The sequence below is a fragment of the Apteryx mantelli genome, chromosome 1 (genome assembly GCF_036417845.1).
Source record: "Apteryx mantelli isolate bAptMan1 chromosome 1, bAptMan1.hap1, whole genome shotgun sequence".
Classification (NCBI taxonomy): domain Eukaryota; kingdom Metazoa; phylum Chordata; class Aves; order Apterygiformes; family Apterygidae; genus Apteryx; species Apteryx mantelli.
Window position 1 is genome coordinate 118,684,690 of NC_089978.1, and position 27,407 is coordinate 118,712,096.

Below are 27,407 nucleotides of genomic sequence, written 5' to 3' on the forward strand. Positions count from 1 at the left end.
TTATAGTTGATAACTGTTGACTGAAATACGAGCAGTTGATTTCACAGAGCATATTCCACCCAAAGCAGATTTTTGGCACAGCTTGCTTCTGAGAAGACGCTGTGTTTCCTAACTTCTAAACTGAGCATTTTATTTATTAAACACCTCAGTATAGGTCATTTTTCCATGGAAGAAAGACGTTTTTTTCCTCCAACTTTGGTTTTCCTTCCCTAGGAACAAGTAAAGGATCTGAATAAGCAGAACTATGGATAGGTCTCACACTCTTCCATATTTTCGGCTCTGTATGTTTTGGTGGCAGTAGTATGATTACTGAGCATTGGAACAGGTTGCCCAGAGAGGTTGTGGAGTCTCCATCCTTGGAGATACTCAAAAGCCATCTGGACACAGTCCTGGGCAACGTGCTCTAGGTGACCCTGCTTGAGCAGAGAGGTTGGACAAGATGATCTCCAGATGTCCCTTCCAACCTCAGCCATTCTGTGATTACCCTCTACCCCTTCAAAAACGAACAGAACAGTAGGCCTTTCCAAGTCATGTTTTTTTGCTGTTGCATTCCCACTTTTATGATTTTATCTCTACAACAGTTCTGATAACATTTGGCTATGTCATTGCTCCCTCTTCCTCTTTAGTGGCCACTTGGTGTGATGACTAAAGAATAACAATTCTCTTGTGTCTGTGACCATTGATATGGGAATGTTCTTCCTTGGGAGACCAGTCAGAGATAAGCTAGCAGATGGGATTTTTCTCTCCTTGTAAGGAAGGAAGGGGATGCTCAATGTCCTTTATGCTACACATTAGCAAGGGGAAGCAGAGACTTCATCTGCATTCAGCTCAAGATTAGTAGCCATTTTTTGCTTTATTTCCTGCTAAGTTAGCTCCCTGCACTTCCTCATTTCTTGTAATTGAAGCCACTGTCCAAAATGGGGTGTGAAGAATTGGTTCAGAGCTTATTTTTGAATCCAAATGTTCCTTCCAGGAAAAGGCACCATGATGAAGTTATCAGTCCTCCACTGTCAGGGTAACTAACAAGATAGGAGGGATACAGCAGGAATGTCTTACACTGGATTTTATTTTTGCAGCGAAAACTGCCTTTTAGAGAGGAAGGAGAAGGACTCGTTGCAGGCTCTGTCTACCAGCATAGCTATGCTGCTCAGTTAATCCTCAACAGATTGACAAAAATGAGGTATGCTGAATTTACAAGTCAGGTACTTGAGTGCTATTTTGTCATTGCTGTTGAGCACACCAAACAGGGCTGGGTCTTGAGCCCAGCTCTAGCTACTGTAACGCAGTTTTGTTAGCCAGTTCCATCACCTACCTTGATGTGATGCAGTCTACTTTTTTAGCAGCTGTGAAATGGTAGCTGGGGCTCATGTGAATAATTGAGAGGCTCTACCACTTCCCAGCATTTAGAACAGACATCTTTTATTACTGAGGAAAGGATACAAAGTTTACCATTTAACTTTCAATACAGTTAAAGGAGAAACACCAGGAAAAATGTTATATACAAAATACTTGCAATAAACTGAGAGCAGCTCACCTGGTATAAAGACCCAGATATTAAGCTGGAAAGGTCTCATGGAAACCATTTGTGTGCAATTCACTGAAAATAGCATAAGGTAATGGAAAACATGATTCATACTTTAAGTGCTTAAGAAAACAAACAAAAACAAAAAAACAAAAACCAGCCTGCCCACCAAGTAAATAAAAACAAATTGATGCTAGACATAGTTGTCAGCATGAAATTTTTGGTTTACTTTAGAAGGAGTTATTTAAAGTGTCACGGGAGTCTGTGGTGATGTAGAAAGGTGTGGCAGTGTGCAGGAGACGAACCATTCTCTAGAAGTTTGTGCAGTCGGTAGTCAGGAGCAGAAGTCAAGCATGGGATGGTCAGAAGAAAAGCACTGTGCACGTACAACTGTCAGAGCTGCAGTATGGTTGGTATGGTGGAAATGTGTCGTGGTTATAGCAGGCAAGAAAGCGCAATGTTGAAAATGAGCTAATTAAATATAAGAAAGGGTATTCAGCGTGCAAGAAGCTAGTAGTTTGTGCTGGAAAGAACAAGCAGAGATTGAAAGAAAAGGAAAGGTATGAAAAGCATGAGACACTTTTTTCCTGGCAGCCTGTATACCAAGTCCTGCGATAAGGTCAAGCTGCCTTTGGCTAGCACTGCTTTCTTTGCCACCTCTGTCCTGTTTGCAACCAGAATGCACAGGTGCAGAGAGTGTCAGCGCTGTGACACTCATTGGTGGTCTGGTAGCAACCTTACTTCCTTCTCTGTCAAAAAGCCCTTCAGTAAGAATGTTTTGAGGTTCTCACTTCATTTCATACGATAGGAACGCAGTGAAAATAGCTGATGAGGCAGCATGACTGCAGGACTAGAAAGGGAGCAGTGTCTGTCTTATTTTTCACTAGTGACTTTTCCTGATCTCTTAGCCTCTCATAGCTGAACCCCATAAACTGCTTTTAGTGCTCCTGTTTTCTCAAGCAATTTCTGTCTCAATACATACTTGCTAGGAAAAAAAAAGTGAAGCAACTGGAATGTCTTTGCTGTGTCCTAGTAAGGTAAACTCCTCAAGCAACAAAACATCCTACAGAGGATGGCATGGTGCTTTCAGACTTTTTTGTCTGCCCCACTAACTGTGTACAGTCACATACGATATAAATGCTGCTTCTGTGCCATCCTTAGCAGTAGCTGCAGTACATGTTGGTTGAAGCAGTAAGGGAATGGATACAGCTTGCAGCAGCTCAGAGCAAAAGAAAAAGGCAGCAACTCCATCATACTCAGGGCAGGGTTGAGTTAGTATGTATGGTTGCTCAGGAAGCTTGTTGGGGCTTGGGGTTTTTTCCTCTTTTCCCCTCAAAATGAGAAACCGTTTTTTTCCTACACAGTAGGCAAGAATATCACCCAGATCAGCTGAGTCTTAGCCAATGTTAGCATCCTGCAGGGAACTTCCTTCAAGTCCTGGCTGGGTACAGAGAACGCTGACAAACAGCAGCATTCAAAGCAAAGTAACTGTATGTTGCTATGAGAGACTCAAACTGGAGAACCAACCCTAACAAATATTTCTAGACAAATGTACAAACAAAAGCAGACCTATGAGACCTATGAAGCAAGGCCCTGAGTTACATTTCATTATATTAGATACATGTAAGATAACCACCGAGTGTTATGGGGCTTTACAAGTGCAGATCGGAAGAAACACCTATAAAAGCTTGTGTAATTGTGTGCGCATGCACATGCATATGCTCACATGCACCATCACCAATGGGTTGGACTGTGTCAGCTGTGCTCCTGCATCTCTGAGTAAGTTAACGGAGGAGCAGTGTCTCGGTACCTGGGTTGGCGAGGCTATCCTTTCAGGAGAGAAAGGTTACGAGAACTTGTGCCACCTCTGTAGACAAGCAACATTAGTTAGCTGTGCTGTCAGTATGTATCATAAAAAAAGTCTCACAGCACTGAAAATAAGCATGAGGCGTATATTGCCACCTTGAGATGCTTCTTCCTAAAAAGTGGCTGTGTTATTGCCTTTTTAGGGGAGAAGAGACATGTATCCATAATGGTCAAATCCAAATCCAAACTCCTCCAGCACAAAGAACAGTACTGGCAGCTATCAGTGCCAGGCTGAATATAAAAGTTTTAGCTGCTCCCAGTTACAGCATGGAGGCACAGCCTACCTTGAGAGTCTGCATTGGGGTTTGGGTGTCTCCCAAAGGCCAGCTCCATGTTACTAAAGGGGGAGGTGGACATGGGCTACCTGCTAGAGCTCTGCAGGCCCCCTGGTTTTCACAGAGGCAGCATCAAAGCCGAAGTATCCCAAACTCTGGAATTGGTATACTGGAGCAGTGCAATGCTGACAACATTCTTCTTGTATGCTGCTGTAGGAATATGGAGCGTCCTTCGGGGTGCAGTTCCAGCAACTGTAATGTGACCACCCCACAGCTTCTGTAGCGTAGGTGGGCTTTTCTGTTCATTCACACAAGATAATCTTGTCAGTCTTCTTGAGCAGATTTTTCTTTCTGCTGTCATCCCCTTTCAGAGAGCCAAAGGGTCACTGCAATAAGCATTGCTGTAGAGAACAGGGGGGGACTGCAGTGTAGAATATGCAGGATAGGAAACCTAAGGGGACACAAAGGAAAGCTTTTATATTTTTTTCCCCTTCTTAATCCTAAATGTAAGTGAGAATGATGCAGAACCAAGAGACAAGCAGGGATCCCCTGCTACAGTCCACAAGAGGGCTCCTCTTACAATAAAGACAAACAGGGTGCTGCACGCCTGTTCAGAGCTAGACAGCTCAAGACAGGCACTACAGAGAGTTACAGCCTGGTTCAACGCTTGCTTACTGGGAGAGCGTTTGGAGCACACAGAAGGTGCCCCTCCGCTGTGAAGCAAGGCTGACTAATGAACATGCTACCCTATTTAAGCAGCAATAGGACATGGCTCAGTGCATCACACAGTTATGAGATTACAATCAGCCACTAAGGAAGCAATACACTTTTCTAATGGACGGCTTCTATCTCTGTTCACAGATAGCAACCATCCCAGGCCCTGGAGCTAGGAAACACCAGCCATTTATTATTATTAAAAAAAAAAAAAAAGTAAACTTTTATAAGAAAGAGGAATGCGGCAGAATGGATTTATTCAGTAGGTGAACTCCCACCAGGGAGCAGTACTCACAAAACCCCCAAGAATTCATGCTAACCAAGGTTTTAGTATCTGTTCCAGATAGGGCCTTCCCCAGAGGAAAATATGAGTGGGTGGTCAGGTTTGGAAATGAGAAAAGTGGCCTGAATGATATTTTCCCCTTCTTTCAGTCTCAAGAATTTCAAACCTTTAGATTACTACAACACACAGCTTGAGAAATTCATGACTTCTAGGACTCTACAGCTGTTACCATAAGGTATCCCCCTGGCAATTCAGCATGCTGTGGTGAGAGCAGGAAATACAGTCAGCTGTATAATAATATCAGTAGTAACAATTAGCTGATAATCTTTTCTTCAACCTCTTGACTTGAAAAATGTCTTTGGAGGACACAACCCTGGACACAGCTGAGCTTTCAAGCCAAAATGAATATAATGTTTTGTAGTCATAAACCCATGGTAAGCCAGACTTTTTCCCAGTAGTTCCTATACCATCCTTCAAAACATATTATATCAAAAATAATTCCTTTTAAAACATTGGGGTGTTTCCTGGGCAAGTCTTAGATGGGAAACTTTTCCTTCCACTCCTCCAGCTGCTGAAGGGAATGGAGATACCTCAGAATTGGACTGGCATTGACAATCCTATTTGGAAAGCTGGAGTTCTCTCGTTCTTCATCTCTCCCTCACCACCGTTTGGTTAACCCTTCTTAGTTTCCATGAGCACTGATGTCCCTGTCTTTATTCATCAGATTAGGCACATGGTTCACAGGCCATTCCCTGGAAATAACATCTGTGGGAGGAGCCACTTTTAGGACCCACAAGTTATAAGCTACTCATTTATGAATCCAACAGAACAGGAACTAAAGGACTGCCCAATTCTTAAATCAGAGGCCCATAATATGAGCACAGGGGCAGTGACAGGGAATGTCACTGCAAATCCGGTTGGGATGGGATGGGATGACCTTGCTACAAACCCACCTCTCTGATATTAACCAGCTTCTTTATACGATTAAGAGACATAGTCAAATCCATCAAATAGTCTTTTTCTTTCTCCTCTCTCTCTCTCTCCATCCCCATTTAGTCCCTGAAAAGTGATGCTAATTAAGCAAATGAATGCCATGAAAACTTGCATGCAGGTCCCATTCGATGAAGAAAGCTGCTCAACAGCCCAGGAAATCAAGTCCTCTAACATTTTTTACTAGATTCATTTCTAAAAATTAGATAGAATCAAAACAATGTAATGCCCCACAAACAACAGAAGCATCATTCCTCTAGCTCCTGGCTGGGAAACACCATGTCTCTGAGTTGGCAATAGGTCCCTACAGCTTTGACCCTAAAGAACAGTGCACATTCATATTAAAAGCCGTACATAATTTTGTGAGCTAGCATTGCATAAGAATCTAATAATATTTGAGAATCTATGTACCAAGAGAATGGTGAAGAAAGCTACCTGCAAATATGGTCTGGTCATACAGATGATGTTTCAGATGTCACTTTAGAGAGTTCAGCTGTCTTCATACTTTCTTTCACATCTTCTTCCTCTGAATCTTGAGGCATACAACACTGAGAACAGACTGGAAGAGAAAATGCCTCATTAATACCTGGAAATCCAGAACATGTAGAAGTGCTGGATCCAAATGCCTTCTTCAACAAAGTATAATGGAGAGTGGCGAGGGAGGAGAGAACTGATAAGCAAGTAGATACAAAGAAATCTTTTAGGGCTAGTTACTTCAATTTTTTCTTGGCAGGACTTACCATTGCAGTGCCTCTGAATATAGCTACCCCATAGCAATAGCCTGACCTGAAAAAAAGCTCTATGAAGTAAATGATATCTATACAGTGTCATACGCATAAAACATACTAATTAGCACAGAGCTGGGACCACAGCCTGGCACAAAGACACATCAACAAATGCTAAAACAAGGTCAGAAGGTGAAAAATGGTAAAAGTTATATGTCACTAAATGCAATTTACATGCCAAATGAGTGGAAGAACACAAGTGCTAGCATAAAGAACCAACAAACTCTTTCTATGCTTTAAAAGAAGTTAAGATAAAACAGGTCCCTTTAGTATTTCAGCATCTATGAATGACGTTTTTATAAATCAGACTGAGTCTCTCTGCCCTACTATGGCAAGTTTTGCTTGCAGAAACTTCACCACATGCCACTTAAGCTATTCTTTATACTACCTCTAATCTTGGTCCTTTGTTTTAGATTAATTGAAGAAAGATCCAGAAAAAAAAAAAATCTGGAGATTTTCCATTCTTAAGTTACTGCAAAGATAAACAAGTTAGGCTATGAGCTCCTCAAAGGAAGGAGTGTGAGCCTCACCAAAGCACCTACCTGTTCCAGTCACCACCACAATCATGCATCTGAGAACCCTTATTTCCATTTTGCTCTTTCTTTCTATTCTTCCATCCCATACTTCAGCTCCTTGAAGTATGGCTTTTTGAGCTAAGAAACTAAACTCTTAACATTAAGGTAGCTCCCAGTCCAGATTTCCCTATGTCAGAGCAACAGAGGCACTCGCAGACCTGTCTGAGCTCCCACAATGTCTCTTGAAAGGTGACCTGTAGTAACACCATCAGGAAGCATTCTCAGGACAGATGTTTCCCTTCCCAGACAGGTGGTAATGCATACCAGCACTGAAATGCAACAACTGTTCAAACTGGGAAGTTGGTTTGAAATGCCAGCTTCAGTTTCTTACAGCTTGGGTCTGGTCTGAAAAGTGACTGTGCAAAATAACACCATCTGACTCAGCAAATCTGCTCCCTGTGTGTGTTAGGAAAATGAAACTGAGACAGAAATTCCAGGTTATGCAGCCCCCCTTGCTACTGCAGGTAATCTCATTGTACCACACTGGTGCTACAATGCTTTTTACACCTCCCTTAGAGGTAATTTGATTTTCTGTACAAAAGACCATCTCAGAATGCTCCAGAATCTTACTACTTTACTGGTAGGGAACCTTTTAATTTCCAGCCTGTATTTATTTAGAGCCAAATCTTTGGACTCCAGTTCATTCTCTCCCTTAGTTAGAAGTTCATTATCCACACAGCTAACAGCATAGGCTGGGTTCAGTTGTGATTTGCTTGTTTTCAGCCTGGTTACTGCTTTCCCATCATCATAGCCCCAGAGAACAGGATGGGAGAACCAACATTGGTGTCATGGAAAAACATGAGTAGAAAATGGGGAAGTGCACAGATGCAGCTAAGAGAGGGTCACTGCCTTCCAGAAACTTCCTTTCTTTGTGCTTTAGCACAAAAGAAAAAGAGCCCAGCCCAACTTAGTGGTCACACTGGTTTCATAGGAGTGTGGTTGGTGAGGAGGGGAGAAGAAAAACCACCACCTCCACGCTTCTTGCTTGTGAGTGATCCTGCTTAAGATTGAAATAGAGAAAGCAGAAGACACAAGTATGACAAACTCACAAGTGTCCCTAAGTGAACTGAGTCCCTGCTGCCTAACAAATTACCTCTTTCTAAAGGGGGATACCAATGCAATTGTGATGAGCTAAGATACTCAGACTAGTGGCTTTTGGTTTAAATGAAGTTAACATAGACCATGCTCAGTGTGGGATTCTTGATTCCAAACTTCACTTCCCCTGTGACCTGACAGCAGTTGATTGGGTGATATTTATAAAGTGTTGCAAGGCTCACTGTCTTTCTCCAGGACTGCTTTTGAAAGCTATTAAAAGGGTGCAGATGGGACACTGATTGCTGTTGACTTTCAGTACTGGCTGGATGCCTCACTGCCTTTATAGTTCCATTAGATGTTTACCCACATCTCTAGGGGCTTTCTGGTTAGGTCAGCCTAGACACAATTAGGAGCAACAGATAACAGATGAGATTTAGAGCCACAAAAACAAAACAAAACAAAACAAAAAAACTAAGCTGTCACCTAACCCTGAGATGCCCGAGTTACCCTTTGCCATTGAAGGACTCCTGGACACATCTGGAGTTACTGAAGACTTCACAGAGTGGGACAGGGCAGCCCGCCTGTGCCCTCATGGGCTCCACAAAGGCGGCAAATCCATCTCTCCTGACTGAGATCCTAGTAGGTGATGAGTCCTCTAAAAGTGAGGTGTTGCTATGCTCAAGTCCTTTCTGTGGCCCTAGCATGATATATTTTTGTAACTTGGCCCTGTGACTTTTCTGAGGGATTGTCCAAGTAGGGTGCTGTCAGTTCTCAGCTGCATCTATTATGACCAAGATTATTTGCATTTTCAAGCACTTTAAAACATAAAAGTGCCTTTGTGTATCTCTCTATCTCTATTTACCCCTGTTCTTTGGAAATATTCCAATTGGAATATTCCAATTTGCTGACAAAGCTCCCAATCAATCCTTGGGTCTCAAACCTGAACCCTGGTGCTGCTTGCACACCAAAATGTAGGAAAGTCCAGAGTTGGTCTTAAATTAGTCTTAAATTAGTAGATGCCACACAGAAAAAAAGGAAATGAGAAGAAGGTACAAAAATATCTAGTGTGTTAGTGCAGTTTTCAGAAAAGATATTTTACAGAGTTTCTCCACAAGCAATGAGAGACTGTTTCTTGAAAAAGGAGCTATACTTACCATGCCTTGGGATGAATTTTGCTGCTAAGGTGACAGCCAAAAGGAAAACGATAATGATGATACTTGAAGCAGTAATGACATTAGAAGATGGAGGTATAGTGGGAAGAACACAGTCATTTCTTTTTTCTGAGAGAGAAGAAATAAAACATAACTGAAGGGCCCCACGTCGTATTGGCACTTTCATGTTAGAGCAGGTATGTGAATCTTAGTGGTTCTGGCCAAATTCTAACTCTGATATTCAGCCTGAAAATACACTTATCCAATAAACAAGCAGACAAAGCTGGCACCTAAGCTGTAAAGGCCCTTCCATTCCCCCACATTTGTTATGTGCTGAAATTTTTAACACACCATAGAGTCCTAAATGCTGGATCTCTGTCCAGAAAAGGATGGAGATAGGCAATATCTTAAAAAAATACATAAACTCTTTCCAAAGAAACTGGTAAGGCTTGGTGGAAAACTGTGAGCCCATATCTAGAAGTTTCCATTCTCAGAGGTACTCTGCAGGTTTTCTTGCTGTTTTAGGCAGTTTTATGCCTAATTTGTTCCTCTAAATTCACAGGTGACAGAAGATAAGATGCATTAAATAGACCAGAGGTGTCATTCTCCGCATGACAGCAAAAGAGTGTTGGGGCAGAATTGAGTTTCAGCGGATCTGAAAACTGCTGTTGTCACTGTTGATTCCATCCTCCTCAGAGAATTTGTGTGACAACAGTGTGTTATTATTATTACTTTTTTTTGTTGGTCTCCTTTTCTATGTAGTATGAAATTCATAACATTACCATCTCTAGGGAGGTTGTGCACTACATCCAGCAATAAGCAATATTCATCAAGCACTAGTTTCTGGCATTCTTCCTGAAGCTGAATGGCACCTTTCCTCACAAGTCCCTTCGATTTTAGTAAGATTATTTGATGAATAAGGTACCTTGATGAATAAGGTACAATTCCCTAAGAAAAATAGCTCTTGCATTCTCTAGCTTCCCTTGAAAATGTCCGTATCTCTGCAGTCAAAACATGAGACCCAAAGACATATTTTAAAAGACTTTTTTGGTAATAACATTAAAAAGAAATCTTTCTGGCTTTAAGAAATTTCTTTCAAATTCCTTTCTACCACAAAACATCTGGACCATAGTGTACTGCCTTGCTTCATGCTGGTTCCTCTTGTCCCTTAAGCTTTTCAAAGCACAGGCTTATCTATTATTTTATCACTTTTAAGCCAAGCACAGTGATGTAATTTTATTCATATGAGTTAGCCCCAGTATTAAATACATGTACGGAAGCAGAATTTCCTCCAGACCCCAGCTGGCAGTTTCTGACACTGAAGCAGGAGCAAACATGCCAGTTTGTTAAATGAGGAAATTCTTTTTAAGTGTAACATGTGGCTTTTGAGGCACACACATTTCTCAAGCCCCTCTATTCAAATGCCGGGTCCGTGTCACACAAGTGACAACAGGACCGTGCCAGTACAGACGGGCACTGGATGGTGGGAATCCCACCTTGGGAGCCACTGAGGCTGACACCACCAGACCACAATGGGATCCAGCTGCTCAGTCAGCCCAACCCATCATGACTCATGATGATGCAGCAGGAAGCCAGGGCCATCTCCTGCTTATCAGACACTGTCATAACTTTCCTTTCCAACCCCTGCTATCTTACAGCCATTGAAATATTTTGGTGTGCAGCTCATAAGTGGGCTGGTTGGGCCATCCCCACGTGAACAGATACACAAAAACTGCCACTTCCTCAGAAGGGCACCTCAGCAAGTTCCACAAAATATTTCTGCAACAAAGTATAAGTAAGTAAAAACCTACTCAGAAGCAAGCTAGTAGACTTGGCAAAGCCATTGTATTCAATGGAGCAAGTGAGGCTGGTGTCTTCAGTCACGTTGAGCCACAGGTTGCCAGTGACGTTGTATGGGCTGATGCTGGACTCAGACACCCAGATGGCATTCCACACCACGGACGCGTTGTTGAGGACTCCAGAGATTTGGGGTTTTGGGAAACCTCCATGAGAAGAACATCTTACCACCACGTCATCTGATTCACAAGAACTAGAGCGTACTTCTGCTGTTATGCTGGGCTCACTGAAGTCAGCTGAAGCAAGAACGAACTTTAGTTACCATTCTGCCAGATAACACAGAAAGCTGCAGTCCTAGTCACCCCCGGTCAAAGCAAAGACCACCCCTCCAGGTGGTCTGATTGCTTACTCAAGCTATCATAATCTGTATGGCCCTTCTTGTGCCTTAGCATTCTTCCCACAGCCTCGACTGGATATGGTGTTGGCCCTCGTTTCTTTACCTGTCTGGTCAGTATACCAGGTGCCACAGATTTCATGACCCTATCTTTCAAGTGCCACTTTTTCTCTCTACATATAGCAGTTTGTGAAGCACCAGAAGGAGTTACAAAACAGGTAGGAAGAATGCAGGACTGAATATGAACTGGCAGAATAAAAATTTGTATTACATGCAATGATGAACAATTTCCTTTTCCCCTCCCTCTTTAGACCCTTCCCAGTCAGGGGCTCACAGAGGCCCCATCGCTGGCAGGAACAGAGATGAGTCAGATGTTAGCCTCTCAGCCAGGACAGGCAACAAGAGACCAAATTACATTTTCTGTATGACAGTCCCTCCAGAAGGCCCAGCTGAGAGCAAGACCCAGTTGTACTACTCACTGCAAAAATATGTAGCAATAAATGGACCCTCCCCTAAAGAATACAGGTCATGTTTCCACCACACATTTTTTTCAGTGCCAAAGTGTGTTTCCCACCCGCACTGCTTGTTCCATGCCTTCCCTCCCCTTCAGATATATTGGTGCAAGCATATGTGAGGCTGCATGGTGAAGTGGATGAGAAAACTGATCTGAGTGAAGAAGGAGAAGAAAGGCAGTGTTATTGTTAGCCTGGATCCCTTTCACAATCATCTGGTTCACTGCGTGGCTCTGAACAGTTGTGTTGGTGCAAGTGAGGTGGCCCATGGGTTGCAAGGACAGCCTCGGGTGAGGAGGAGGTAAGAGGTGGCATAGGAACTATTTAAGACAGCTCTCACACTGGAAAAATCTCCATAGGTCCACAGCTTTAACAAAAGAGGTGCAGGTCAGAAGAAGCTATGTGTGCAGTTTCTAAGTCACACCAACACCACTGCTCCAAAGGGACCAAATCCTCCCGCTCTCCCTCACATCCCCATCAGCTTCAAGTTCACTGCTCCCCCCAATCCAGTGTCAGCCCCAACTGCAGTGAGGCCACGCAGAGAGCTGCAGCAGCTTGCTCATCGCACTGCGACACAACCCTTTTTGGAGCAGCTAAGCTTTTGCCTGGAATAGCTCCCGGTCTGACTCACCACCCGACCACAGGACTGCGAGGGTCTACACAAGGCGGATGGCCCACATACATGGGCAGGGCAATGGGGAAGGGGAAGTGGCCCCTTGAGGTCGGAGTATGGGCTTCCATGGCTTAATGACTGTGAACCCACAGTCTAAACTTAATGAGTAACTGTCTGTCAAGCAATATTGATTTGACATCCAGTCTGGAAAGTCACTTCCCTGAACAGTCACCAGGGGGTAACAACTCTCAGCCTCTCCTGAGGTAGCTGGACTGCAACAGTGGCCTAAAAGCGAAAGAAGCTTTCCCTTTGCTGAGCCTCACATTAACTGATCCTTGTCTTCCAAAGGGAGGAAAAGTCTACCACAATTATTACACTGGGCCTGTTAGAGCACAGAGATGTCTGAAAGGGAAGAAATTGGAAGAGGAAAGGATGGAGATCTGTCATTTCACATTTCTCATGCAGTTAACTCTTCAACCCTCAGCAATATTTCCCTCCACGGCTGGAGATGGTTCTGGCAATACAGTTCCCTTTTTTCTAATCATTGGAAGAATCAGTGAACTTGTGTCCTTGCACATATACCCTATATTTCCCCAGGTAGGCAGGCAATGGTCAAACCTCAGGAGCTTGGGGTTTTTTGTTATGAATCTCATTCAAGATGGGGAATGCTTATTCACTGGCTTTTCTAGAAGATTTCTGAAACTCTTTGCTGCTAAAGGTATTCGCACTGAAATATGTACGTGTAAATGTATGTACAACTATATATATAAAAGTTACCAGTATCTCTGCTTTTGGTTGAAACCAACCACCACAAAGACAGTCAAGCAAATGGAAAATAATGTCAACGGAACTTTTTCTAGCCTCCAAGAAAAGATTCAGATTCGTTTTGAGCAAAGGGACTTGCGTCGTTTCTTAAGGTAAAAAGCCTCAAAGCTCCAGCTAACTTCAACCTTGGGTTCTGGCACTGTTTTGCAACCTGCCAGTCTCCCAGAATATCCTGGGCCCCTCTGGGCTTTGACATAGGTTGGGCGCGCTGATGTGGCCGCAGGGAAGCAGTACCACCCCATTCCTCGTTTGGTTTGGGAAATGTTCCCCTTGCACCCAGGGCCTGGTCTCAGCTTTACCCAAAAGACAGCAGGGGGCAGAGGTGGCCCAGGGCACAGACCAGCCATGGTACCTGGGGGAGGTGTCCCAGGAGAGGTCCTTACCAAAGAGGGATTCGTCCAGGGGAAGATGCGGGGGGCTGGTGGTGGGAGACAACATGCAAATTTTCAGTACCTGAGGTAGCTTTGGAAAGCCTCAGGAAGAGGCTGATGGAAGGGAAATAAAGGGGACTTAACACACCTTCTTGCTCTCTTTTGGGCTTCCTGATGAAAATGAAGTCTGTCTGCTATACTATGAACAAAGCTCGTAGAAGTGTCCCTTATCTCCAGAGGCTGACACTGGAAAGCCTCAGGTGATAGGAGGCAACCCACCTACCTGTAATGAAGAGGGTCACGGGCTCATCACACACAATGCGGGGTACAACTGAGTTCTGCAAAAATTTGAGGTGCTGAACTACACACTGGTAGGGGCCATTGTCCAGAATTTCCACGGGAGAGATCCACAGGGTGAGATTCCTCATGTTGAGCTCGGTCCGATTGTCATATCGCTCATTTTCTGAGATCTTCTTCCCCTCTGCGTAAGCAAGCACCACCTCCGTGGTATTCTTCTGCCAGTAGACACGGTAATTACGTAGGCTTTCTGTGCTGGGTATTTCATGACAACAAGGCAGGCCAACTTTTTCCCCCACTTTGCCTTTGGCCACTTTTTTCTCCACCGCATAGCCTAAGAGGGAGCAAATGAAAGGCAGTGAGATGGTTGTATAGCCTTGTACCAGGATCTTCTGCAGAGAACTCACCTATTTCAGCTGTTGTCTGCACCCACTCATCCTTCTATCCACAGACCAGTTTACAGCTCCGGCTCTGTGTGGAGGGGAGCCTGCCTTGACAATACCTTTTCTGTGTTGTTCCAATCCCACTTATGATTCCAAGCTAGCAGGCACACAAGGATTTCAGCATGCATGGACTACTGAAGGAGAAGGCAGGAGGGTCACCTGCCTGAAAAGAAATTTTGCTGGCACCTTAAAAAAATGCACCTCTGAGTAAAGAATTGCCATGATAGTAATCTGAAAGGATAATAATGTACACTGCACAAACTACTAGGGTCTAAACATCTCCTCTGTGCTCTCTTTTTAGAGCTCAATGTTAGGAAAGTCCGTATCATCTTTTGTTGTATTTCCTGCACCCCAAACAGGATGACAGTGGAATATTGTTTCTATGTAAAGGAAAAGAAACTTCCAAAATCCCAGAAGTCAGACACAATTCTACAATAATAAACAAAAGTCAGAGCCATGGTTTCATCAGCCTCCAAGTATTAGTAAATGAACAATTTTGCCCAACCTAGCTAAAACAAATCTAAGGCCCCTGGGCCTCCCTTGGGATCATTTGCAAGCTAGCAAAGACTTCCCAGAACTCCTGACCAGGGCACATGCTGGTGCCATACCTCAGGATACAGGCATGATCCTACAATAACAAGCAGGGGCTCTTGCAAGGGGGAAATTAGGTACAACTTTGCCCAGGTTAGCAGTAATCCCCTTGCTTCACATTATGACAACTTTGCACACTGTTCCCATGATCAAAATGACTTTCCCACCCTCCTTACTCTTCTCAGTGGGTATGCACTTGCAGGGGTGGGAAGCAGGGAGTCCAGGGGGAACCCAGAGAGGAGCCCCTGCCTTTGCTGGAACAGTGACGCAGTACTGACGGAGAAGGAGGTTACAAGTCTCTTGCACTTCATTGACGAAAAGCAGAAAAATAAGCAAACAAACAGCTGGGTTCAAAATGGAGAAGATTCAAATTCCCTTCTCCTTCCTTGCAGAACAAATGATAAGAAATGTATCTGAGAGAGACAGTGGGAGAGCCTGGAACAGGGAGGACATTACTGATGTGCAGAGTGTGATGCTGACTATCAGTGGATGTGAGATCCCATACAAAGAGTCTCAGCCTTAAGTGTGAACTGAACTTTTGGCAAAGCTGAGTGGCACCTACCCCCCAGTAAAACCTGCCTGATGCTGGAACCCACATTATTTTTATGCAGTACAGGGCAGCCACTGCATACATGTGCACAGAAAGGAGCTCTCAGAATGCAACTGGGATGCTGTGACATCCAGATTCAGCCGAACTGTCCAAAACAGCCACAAGCTTGTCACCCACCAGGCTCGTTTGCTTAGCAGTGACTCACAGACCCTTGGGACGCAGTCAAACAGCAGGCAGCAGGACCCCTGCAGCGTATGGACCTATGCCACAGGCTGCCGTCTGTGAAATGCTTTGCAATCCTCCAGCTGCAAGTGCTGGAGGGAACCAAACAGACGCTTGTTCTTGGGACAGCATCACGGGCTGCTAGATGAAGTTCAGCAGTCACAAGGCCAGACAGAGTGCCCGAGATGGAACCTGAAATGAGCATCACCCCATCCCCAGAGGCACACCTATCCCTGCCCCACCCGCATGCTTTATATCAAATTGGTAGGAAACACACTGAAAAATACTGGGGAGGTCCTGGCAACACTGTTTTTATATTAATTAAGTAAAATTTCATATATAATTAAATGAACAACTTGTCATTTAATTCTTTGCGCTTCCCTCAGGCACTTCATTGGTCTTCCAAAGGGGAAAGATCCTATAGATACAATTTTTTTTTCCAAGTAGATGTACTTCCCCTTATAAAATGCTTAACAGACTAAGATCAAACCGACTGGGGCAGACCAGCAGCCCACTCAGCCCACTGACCTGTGTCAGCCAGCAACCAGTAGCAGAATAATAGAAAAATGGTTGCTACACCCTACACAGGATAAGAACTGCCATACTCCGCCAACCTTTGGCAAGCACGCATTTAGGGATTTCTTGAGATTGGCAATTTAACCACTGCTGATAGGCCTATCTTTCACAAATGGGTCTTGCCCCTTTTGAAACACATGTATATTTTTGGCTTCCACAACATCCTGTGACAGTGAGGTCCACAGTTAGATGACATGCTATGTGAAAAAGCATTTCCTTCTGCTCACTTTAAAAGCAGCCCACTTTAAGCTGTGATTCTTGAAGTTCCTCCTCATGTGTGTCTGCATGGTCTTGTGAGTGTATGTGTGTTTGTGCGCATTCGTTTTTCCTCAGCCACCTCTTTGCACATCCTCTCAGTTCAACTCTTACAATTGCTGGAGAGACTTCCAACAGCAGCCAGGGAAACTGGGACTGTGAACCCTGGCAACAACACTGCAGTCAAATATGTGTTTTCTATTTTCTTTTGCAGTGATAGAGGAAGAGTAGGCGTACTGTAAATGTCAGGGTGACATCGCATCATGAGTTGCATGAGGTTCTCCGTGCCTTGCCCCTAAGAGTCTCCTTCGCAACCAAAAGGAGAACAAAAACCTCCTCGGCAGTACATGTGCAGGGGCTGGAAACTCCTGCTTATGTCACATCTACCCTTAAAAGGCTCTGTACCCTTGAAACTGCAACCTGAATGCTACAAGCCTGAAGGAACTGGAGTCCATGAAGAGTCATTCAGCCCCACAAAAGTCCCCTTTCACTTTAAAGGTGAACTGCAAAGCAAAAATGAAAATTGAGTTCTGTCCCCTTTCTGTGCTGAATGCTCTCTGTAAACCAGGCTGTGGGGGAGGTATCCACCATGGAAATAATTTTTAATGACTCTTCTAGAAAAAACATTCCCTCCTCTTCCCACCCCCAGCAAAGTCCACTTGATCACTTGATATGCACTAATGGTAGCTACTTCACTGGAGCCCTGCAATGTGTGACAACACCGAACCATCGCAAAGGCTGACATTCTTTTCCCTAGGCAGAAAAGCATGTTTCATTCAAACTACTCCCATGCTGCAAATGCCCCATAGAGCAGGGCTAATTAAGAGCAGAAAGGTGAGTTCAGAAGAAAAGCATCCTTTCTGGCTTGCTCTGAGAGCCAGCACCTGTTGTCAGGAAAAGTAGGAAAGCTGTTGAGCCCTTATCTTTTAACAAAGATCCCTATTTCACTTATTGCTTGATCACCCAAATTTCAGAAATTCCCCAAGCCACAGAGTGCTTGGTTTTCCTGAGCAGCATCTACAGCTGAACAGTACTGGAGAGCCAACCGTCTCTGGGACAAAGGCATGGCGAAGACATTTGACTGACCTGGAAGTAAAAGACCATAGGATGCTTTAGAGAAGCAGCATCAAACTGTTAGAAACCTTCAATTAATTCCTGGTGAATGGAAACGCTGGTGCCATTCACTTTCCCCTCTGTCCCCCATTCCTCTGCCCTTCTGATCTACTTTGCCATTCTTCTCTCTTACCTTGCGTTACCTCTCTTCACACACAACCCCCATGGCAAAACACATGAAAAAAAAATCCTTCTTGTTGGGCCTGAAGTCCTTTGACCCCTCTGTGTAAGCAGCACATAAGACAGCAGACCTGCACACTTTTTCGACTAACATTTCTGCAAAAAGCTCTGAGGCAAATTGTCAGGTTTTTACACCACAAACTGAGCATGGTCGTTAACCGGCCCTCCAAAATGGGGAAGGTCAAAACAGCCTTGCGTTGTTTTTCTCCATGAGCTGCCCTATACATCCTTGCAACAGTAGCCTGCCTTTCCACTCTTAAATTAGCACCAAAACTGACTTTGTCTCAAATGGCGGACACGGGACTCTGACTGCAGCTGAGCACGGGCACCTTCCTTGCCCTGCGCCCGCGTGAGGGCCGCGCTGTGAGTTGGAGAGCGGGACTGGAGGCAGTGCTGGGAGGGGGCGCACACTGGGCCCACGAGGGAAGGATCCTCCTTTTGGTGGGGTCGACTGGCCACGGATAAAGTGTTGCAAAGGTGCGGCTTTGTCCCAGCAACTGTCCCCAGGGTTTGGTGCAGGGAAATGCAGCCGGCCAGCCTGCTAGTCCCTAGGTAATTCGCAAGTTGAGGCCTGTCATTTTCTCAGTAGCACATTTCCCCCCAAACCAAACTTACAGGAAATTTCTGAGGATTTCCAAGCAAGACAGATAATTAGTTTAAAAATTTTTTAATTATGAAAAGCTGGGTCTTTGAAGAACTAGAGGCTCCCCACTAGTCTTTTCTTTGTCCCAGGGGATTTTACCGGTGAGGAATCAGATTCTCCCAAAGCTTTTCACAGAGTTAAAATTCAGCATGTGGCTTCTGCTATACTTGAAGAAATGCTTTAAATTTAAGCTAAATCAGTGTTGTGACTAATTCTTATGAATACACTGATCACAGAAAAGACCCCATAAGATGCTCGGATAGTTTCTTTGTGGAGCCATTGTCACATTTCAGCAGCACATAAAATCATGCCTTCCTCCGCGTTTGACTGTAAAGATCCAGTGGAGTGAGAAAGACCGCATACGGACAGGGAGAAGTGAGCGCTGGCAGGCCCAGCTGGCAGACCTCTTCAAAGCGCCTGCGACTGGGTATTAACCTGGGCGTGAGCGCATGGGAAACCTCCCAGGTACTTTCTCTCTGGACTTCATTCAGGCATGCAGGGAGGTATGCAAAGGGAGATCTGAGCGCACAGAGGAAGGAGGAGCAGTCCTTTTACCTTGCACAACCCCTAGCACAAGCTTCCCGTCAGGAATTACAGGCCTGCTGCTATCCTTCAGCTGCTCCGTGCTGCCCTGCAAAAGCTGAGCAGCTGCAAACCGGATTTGGTGAGCTCCTGTCACGGTGACCACGTTGCAGGTCAGGTTCACTTACTCATCCCGAATGTGGTGAAAGAGGTGAAGGGAAGGCTTCCTAAAGAAAAATAGCTCCGCACCTCATCTGGCAGCAATTCCCTTCAGTCTCAGCTCCTCACACACACCCAGACTAGACAAATGTGCCTGCAGCAATTAATTGATTAATTAACCCAATCTTACAATGATGACATGGCAGGACCGAGGCAGGGAAACGGTTTGAACAGGTTTTCTCAAGTTCGGCTCCGCTTGCTTCAGAGCTGTACCCTGAGGGCACCCTGCTGAGAGCGGCCGCACTAGGGCACCACGCTCCTTGCATGGCATCAGTTTAAGCTGTGCTGCCTCACTTTATGAGCGTCCTATCTCAGGATTTTCACATTCCTTTTAAGCAAAACATTAACCTTGACTTGTCCAGCTTTATACTGCTTGGTTTGGCAACAAATGCAATAACTCTATAATATTTGTGGACTTTCTGTCTGACTCCTTTAACAGCCTTCATTCTGTTTTAATGTAGTTTTGTTTTACGTGCAAAAAGAAATCCTTGAAAACACGAAGCAGCTGTGAAAAGCAAAGGACATCTTCCCAAGGCTACAGACAAAATGACACCACATCTCTGGGGGTGGGCGCTAACCCCCTTTCTTCCAGCTGTGCATAGCTCAGAACCATAATAATGACAAATAAAAAGTATCATCCTTACTTGTCTCCCTTAACTTGGTTTGATAGGAAGTAATGTACTGTAGTTAACACTCACTTTAGAGCGATTCACACAGCACTCTCAACATATGTTGGTGTCAGATGTGGGCCCAGTTTCTTAGAGACTCACTGCTCCTGACAGATCCTGTTTAAACCCTCCCTCTGATTGCTGCTTCACTTGCAGGTTACAGACAAAACACTGCATTTTCCCGAGTCTTAGTTGCTGCTCACCACAAACTAGATTTCATGCCCCCCCCTCAGTCATCTTTACGCTGCTAGGGCCAGCAAGGCGTTTCACTCAGAGAGGGAATGAAAGCAAGTGCTGCTACTGAGTCACTGCTCTGTCAAAAACCCAGCTATAGGGAAAAGGAAACACAGTTAATCACAAAAAGTTTCACGATCTGTAATTAGCAACTGAGGACACGAGAGGGAATCCGAAGTACTTTGGTAAAGGGACCTGCGGCAGCTCGGTGGCAGCTCCAGCCAGCCGCAAGCCCTCCCTCCCGCTGCGCCTGGGATGTGTTTCGGTACTTCTTGAGATATGAATCTTCTGCTTCCTGAGTCACGAGGGCCCTGCGCCGGGACAAGCCCACCGCTTGGGTTTGTCCAGCCTGCTTGCTTTGTCAGACGAGTAAGATCGCAACTCTTAACATCACAAGTCAGTTGGCAAATTTCTCACCTCGGCATGAGCCGAGATGTCACCGCCAAGCGGGGAGCTGGAGCCAAGAGGCCAAAGCACTTGGGCCGCGGGGGACATTTCTGCCTACCTTCCCCTTTGCTGTGGACCCCTCTGCACAGATGGCGGCCCGGGGAGGAGGGCACATGTCAGCAGGGCTGCTGGGGACGGGAGCGGAAGGGCATTTCTGAGATGGGAAAGGAGGAAGGCTCTTTCTGAACCTTCCCCATTCTCTGTTCCCAGCACTGGGAGTGGGTGAGCCCAGCCAGAATAAAAAAGGACGAGGGTGGGGAGACGGGGACGTTCACTCAGAGTTCATATCCAAATCCAGATGCCCTCAGAGGATTTGCATATTTTGGTTCCTGTCACGATCAGCTTCCTAACACTGGCTCTTACGATTCCCCAGTTTTGAAGCAGAACCTAGATGTGGCAGTCATGTAAGACAGGCCTTTGGGGGAGAGTTGTAGCACACAAAGACAAAAATAATTTTGTTAATCTTTTTCCCTGAAAATTTTGTCCCATTCTGACTGGGTCATTCTGTACTTCCTCTGTATTTATCTCGGAGCCGAAGATGTTCTCACATCATTTTCCTAATTCCCCCAGTACCACTGCCACGAATACTGCTCTCCTCATGCTATGGCTGGGGAAGCTGAGACCCTCCCACTGCTTAAGGCCCAAGTTTTCCTAAGTGTTTGCTAACTCTTGCTGCCTCATCTGCTCCGCAGGTGGCCAGCCCTATTTTGGAGCTCATAGAAGGTGAAAGTGCCCAGCAACCAGGAGAATCAGGTATCACGCCTTCTACATTAACCCACTCAGAATTACAAAATTACTACTTTTTAATGCATCTAAGTGACTTGCTTACAGGAATAGCAATATTTACCAGCACAGCTAACAAGGCTACAAGCCTGCCTGCCATTATCCTATTCTAAAAACAGCCCGGTCCCTGCTCCAGCACTAGCTCGCTAAAGCTCTGCAGTCAACAAGCTTGACAATAACCCCGCAGCTGGAGGACTGGCTGGAGGAAAGATTAAACAACGCTATGTAAAAGTGCAGTGTGGCAAATGGTAATGAGCTGAAGGATGAATAACGAAAGGAGAACAAAGCAGTCCAGAGGTGTCTGAAAGCTACTGAGACCAGAGATGGACTGAAAGGACAGAGACTTGGGCATGGACCGCTTGTGGCACTGCAGATAATAGCTGCGAGCATCAGAGGTCAGGGTAGCACGAGGAAGGGACACTCTCAGCTGATAGGAAGCTGTGTCCAACGGTGAGATCTATTTAGACTGAAACACTTTCCCGAGAGCAGGGATGAAATCCATGTCTGTCAGGCATTTAAAACCACACCAGAGGATACCTGCTACAGAGAGGGCAGTAGTGCGGAAAAGAACTTGCCTAAATAGTCTTTTCTAACTTTTCATATGATACGGTAGCAGTGCAGACTCGCCAAAAAGTGAATGTATTTTGAGTGCAGTATAGCTAGAGATGCCACCGTTACCCAGCAGTCAGCACTTTTATTTTCAGCCAGGGAGTCCCCTGGGACCAATGATATTTTAAAAGCATAACAGTGAAAAAGCAGAAGCAAGGTTGTGGCATTTCCATGTTGGGAAAGATTTACATATTCTCAAATGAGCTCCTGAAACTCTTGATAGTGATGTCGCTCTGAGGGGATAGAAAAGCTACAATTAAACATAAGGTTCATATATTTAAAAAGAGAAATGACCTCCTTTTGCCAAGCAAACAGACTTGACTGCATTCTACACATTCGCCTTGCCACCTCAAGAAAAATACCACATCTGCATGCATGCAGCGCTCGGAGTGGGAAACACATGTTAAGAAGGAAGGAGAATTTCTCTGAATGTGGAAATTCTCCTCCAACCTGGCACAGCCTCAGGGTGCATTAGATGACAAACTTCACTGATCTCACGGCTTCCTCGCACGAAAAGAGGTGGTCTGGCTCCCCTTTCCCTTCCAAACTTATGTGTTCCCACTGCTTTCCTTGCAGATCTCTCCAGAAGTTGGTTCTACCCACTGCTTTGTGGGTGTAAAACAAAGAAAAAAGGAATCCGCTAAGCTGGGAGTTGAATTATCTCATCCAAGGACCAGGTGTGTGTTATGGCTAGTGCAAACAAGGGGAGGATTGTGCAGCTGGAAGCAGAGGCAAGAGTAGCGCGACTGCACCTTTCAAGGGCAATGAACTGTTTGGCCACCTCAGCTGTGCTGTCTGCCTGCACCCCTCAGGATGCAGTTTCATGGTACGCAAAGTCTGGTGTAAAAGCAGACTGCTGCTGAGAAGGGGGGTCTTCCCAGCACCTGCCACGCGCTCGCTCGCTTTCCTTGTGTTGGCTCTAGCGATTGCAGGCTGGCTTGGTTCAGCAGGCTGACCCAACAGAAAACTAAGCTATCAAAAGGAAGGTAGTGGGATAACCCCATTGGTGGTAACCTTCATGTATGTCAGATTAATTATGCCATGAAACCACACTTGTAACCCAGAATTGAGGCAGCAACAAGTAGGAAAGGTGAGAGGGCGTACAAGGCAGCAACTTCTGCTAATAGCCCACCACAGTGTGTAAAATTCAGCCCAAAACTTTGCATGTTTAAATGCAAGAATGTCTGACGCTGGTATTGCAAAAAGGTTACAAATGTGTCAGTGATCCAAGAAATGTAAAAAAGTTATTGGGCTCAGAGTAATGCAAGCTCACCAGAGCTATTTGGGTTCATTCTGATCTAACTGGAAAATGGAAACAATGGGGGTGAAAGAAGTGTTAGATGGGTAACTTTACAAACTCTTTATGCATGCATATAACTACACTTTGATTGCATAACAATTTAACTTGTATATGTTTTAATTTTATTTTTTATTTTTTAAGAAATCTTTCATTAAAAAGAAACATGAAAAGTAAAACAGTCTGTAAGAACAAGCAATAGTCTTTAGGTGGGTTTCTATTTCTCCAGAGAGGCTGGGCCAGTGGGTTTCACTCTGGATAGAAAGACAGAGAGAATAAGAGGTTCCTTCTTAGTTCCGCTGATGTTATTTTTTAACCAAAAACATTTCTTTTCTGTATATCTGGAAAGGGAGGAGACAGAAACTCATCCAAAAAAAGAAAGAAAAAAAAAACCTGAAGGCAGCAACAGCAGTAGGACAGAAACTCAATTTGCATCCGCTAATCAAGTGGGTAAATCTGGTACCTCAGGAGTAATTTCTGCCATCTCTGCCGTACAGTCTGCCCTAGACACAGCGATGCTGGAGCTGGCACAGAAATCAGCCACAAATCACCTAAATCTCATTACTAGTCACTTCAATATTTGTGGGTGGCTATGATGCAGGTAATCTTTTTTACCCTCGACCTTCTTTGTCCCTTTCCGAAAGCTAGCTCTGCCCTGAGCTCTTCACTGGCAGTAATGTGTGAGAGGGGATTCCCAGAGTGAGGTACTTGTGAGCAAACATGCTTTTTCAGCACTGAGGGAAGTGGATATTTCCCCCCTACCCTCCAATAACTCAGAAATGCTATAGGGATTTTCCTCAAAACTTCCCAAAAATTTCGTGACTGGGAAGAAACAGAGAACTGGATGGTCTCCAGTCGGATGCAAAGACTGCAGAAAGCCTAAAAGGAATCCTCCGTCGACACAAAACAGGGACCGTTGGGTCCCTGCAGTCATTGCCTACTCCATGTTTGCACACAGGACAGTGAAAAATCATACTGGGCGACTTCCAGCAACGCTTTCCTAGTATAACTGCAAAGGCACTGGTATAAGCCACTGTGACTGAGAACATGGTGATCCTGAAATTAGTAGGCAGGTGTGGAGATACCACAGCAGGAGAAAAATAAGCCCACAAGGGATACTGGCAATGTATTCAGACCCTAATCTGTAAATAAATAAGTTTTTTTTTTCCTGTAATCAAGGCTGTTCTGCCGCTTTTCCACTCTGCTGAGACAGCAGGGTGTTCATGCACATCAGTGTCTCCAGCAGCAGACGTCATCTCAGAAACTGCTCTAAGTTACACTGACATCTTGGTGGGCCACCTCAGATGAACCCTAGGGCAGCAAAATTAAGGGGAAACAAACATAGCTGCATAGGCTTACACAATTTCCTACACAATACAATCTTCAAATCATCCTTTTAATTACACCAACACAACCACCTTTAATGCCCTCTACTCCCTACAATATCAAAATTCAGCCTGACATTCCCTGTGTTACTATTTTACTTGCACACGGTATGCAGAGAGCGCCTGCTGTCATCCTAAAATGCTATTCCACCTTTTGGAGCTACAGCATGAAGGTGTGCAAGCACCAGGACACCTGAACTGAACCCAGGGATGATGCAAGAGTAGCCACAGTCTTTGGGTGTCCACTTCAGCTGTGCCTTGATGTGGGCATGAGCATGGGGTCACTTTTGAAAACAAATGAATTGAAGCCTTGGGGACTTGCTTAACAATTCGTGGGAAGTCACTGGCAGGGCCACGACAGACTCCCAGGGCTTCACCATTTTGCCATGATGAGGTCAGAAGCAGGTCTTTGTGGTCCCTCTGGGCAGCCTAGGGAAGGCATCATCTGCAAGTCCCAGTAAAGCTTTCAACACTGCTCCTATGTGGGTACCATATGCAACATGTAGTGTACAGGTCACTAATGTGGGAATGCCTGGTTTTGGAGAGAAAGGTAGCACGATGTCTAAGCGTGTGTACAGAGGGAGAAAGAAAGCGCACCATCCTGTTGTTGCTATTAGTCCACCAAGCGGCCCGTCTGCCATGGCACCAGGAATTTCGTAGGCTCGCAGACTGGGGAAGAATTTAACACTTATGCCCCAGAAGCTGATATTATTCTTTAAAATAGCTTCCCCTCCCCGCCCCCGCACTCTACCTCTTGCAGCATTAAACCCTGGAATTTTGTAATCAACCAGATTTAGAGAAGTCAGACCGCTCAGCGACAGGATTACCCAACCCTGCTGGCCTGTGCGCCTTGCGTCTCCCAACCCAACAGCCTCTGCCAGCCGATTCCCGAGCCCTCAGGGCCACCATGCTCCTTGCAGCCCCCACCTGCTCTCTCTAGCGGCGGGGCAGGGCAGGAGGCAACGCGGGCTGTGGCTCTTCTGGCGCTCGCTCTGGCCTGGTTGCCAGCTAGCCGTTTCCATGCAACATGCAAGGACCCCACAACTTTGAGAGCCCCACCTCTGTCAAATTTGGGCAGCAGATCCAAAAGTTATGAGCAGGGGCCTAAGAAACAGACAGACAGCTAGAAAATATGGTAAACTGTCAGTTCCTTAGTAAATCATGTAAAAAAGAACAGTAACTACCAAAACTCCTAATTTTCTAATAATATCACACTCCTATTTATAGTACTGGATATCATCATACATCGGACCGTATAGCCAAATATTGCCCATCTTTAGTCTTGGAATCAGAATCCTTTTTAAAAAAAGATTACATGTGACCGGTGAATAACACACGCCCATTACTACATTAATAATATCACGCAGTCTCTTAAAATACTGAGAAACAGTTCTGAGCATGGATGGATTATTTACACATGCAGTCCATGCAAAAATTATCCGTGTGTTTTGTCACATGCTTTGCAAGCACAGAGGTGAGGGATGATAGGAGGGAAAAGATCCCAGGAGTGGAGTTCGGGGCGGCTGCTCTCTTTGCAGGCGAGCTCTGCAATTCAATCCCTGTTAAATGCTCCAGCTTGTGTTTTAGGGTTCTGAGACTGAAACTCAAAATGAAACTCAGTGGGGAGCATCAGTTATCTCCTGGTTTCACAACATCAGCATGAAGAACTCCTAATTTTGCACAACTTGATTTTTAATCAAAGCTGAGCTCACCCCAGGTTTGCTCCACAGTATCATTAGCTACAGAGAAACACTAAAACCGCCAATAGGGACAGCCTGTTTTGCACCTGTAACAAATCCCAGCTCCGGAGCGAGTTTTGGGTGGTTTCAGGGTGCACATTTCGCAAAGCTGAGGAAACTCATCCCAAGCCTCTTGAGGCCGGCGGGTCGCCTGCCCTCCTCTCGCCCCAGCCGGGGGGACCCCTTCGCCCTGTGACCTAGCGTGGCCGGCCTGAGGAGGCGAGAGCGCTCGTTTCCAAGGAAGGGAGCGGAAATACGAGCATTTTTGGCATTTCTGCCATGGCCTACAGGCTTGGACGAGCCCAGGCTCCTGGTAGCGCAGCTCCAATGCACGCAAACGTGGTCCCCTCCAGCGGGCCATCACCCTCCTGAGCGGGAGCTCAGCCTCAACCCCGGCCGGATTTCAGCCACAGCAAAAGACGCCGCCCCGCCGTCCGCCCCGTCCCGTGCTCCGTCGCCGCCACCGCCGCCCCGTCAGGGCGCAGGCGGGCGCCGGCGTTTCTCCTTACCTAAACTCACGAGGCGAAACACAAGGAGCCCAAGCCAGAGCCACCTCTTCAGCGCCAGTCTGGACGGCGCCAGCCCGGCCTGGGGGCGGCGCGCCATGCTCGCACAGCTCCTGGGGCGGCAAAGCAGAGCGGCGTGCCCTTAGCAAACCGGCGGGTCACGAGCCGCGGCCCCCGGGGGCGCCGGGGCCCCCCACTTCCTGCCCGCTCCTGCCCCGGCGCCGCCGGAGGGATGGGGCAAGACGGCGCTTTGCCCTGGGGCCTCCCCGCGCCGCCCCTCTCCCTCCGCCCGCCCTGCCCGGAGGAGGGTGCCGGGGGCGCGGGGTACCTGCCGCCGCCGCCGGCCCTGGGGCAAGCGCTGGCCTCCCGCGAGCCCCGCGGCCTCGGCCTCAGCGGCGCGCCATGGGGCCCGGCGCGGGG

At 45.9% G+C, this 27,407-nt stretch overlaps 1 protein-coding gene across 1 annotated transcript; it reads right to left on the reverse strand.

Moving 5' to 3' along the window:
- Nucleotides 1-1,399: 1,399 nt before the first annotated feature.
- CD80 (CD80 molecule) lies at nucleotides 1,400-27,399 on the reverse strand. Its single transcript, XM_067300029.1, has 7 exons — nucleotides 27,316-27,399; nucleotides 26,991-27,100; nucleotides 13,992-14,339; nucleotides 11,008-11,289; nucleotides 9,200-9,325; nucleotides 6,086-6,209; nucleotides 1,400-4,114 (listed from the first exon to the last, which is right to left on the reverse strand). The coding sequence occupies exons 2-6, from the start codon at nucleotides 27,085-27,087 to the stop codon at nucleotides 6,103-6,105; spliced, it is 960 nt and encodes a 319-aa protein (XP_067156130.1). The 5' UTR covers nucleotides 27,088-27,100; nucleotides 27,316-27,399; the 3' UTR covers nucleotides 1,400-4,114; nucleotides 6,086-6,102.
- Between the last annotated feature and the right edge of the window lie 8 nt (nucleotides 27,400-27,407).

Coding starts and splice junctions, on each gene's coding strand:
- CD80 (XM_067300029.1), bottom strand. CDS start 27,087: ATGGCGCGCCGCCCCCAGGCCGGGCTGGCGCCGTCCAGACTGGCGCTG. Junction 14,340..26,990: donor GTTTCGCCTCGTGAGTTTAG/GTAAGGAGAAAC, acceptor GCTCCCTCTTAG/GCTATGCGGTGGAGAAAAAA. Junction 6,210..9,199: donor AAAATTCATCCCAAGGCATG/GTAAGTATAGCT, acceptor TTTCTCTTCCAG/TCTGTTCTCAGTGTTGTATG.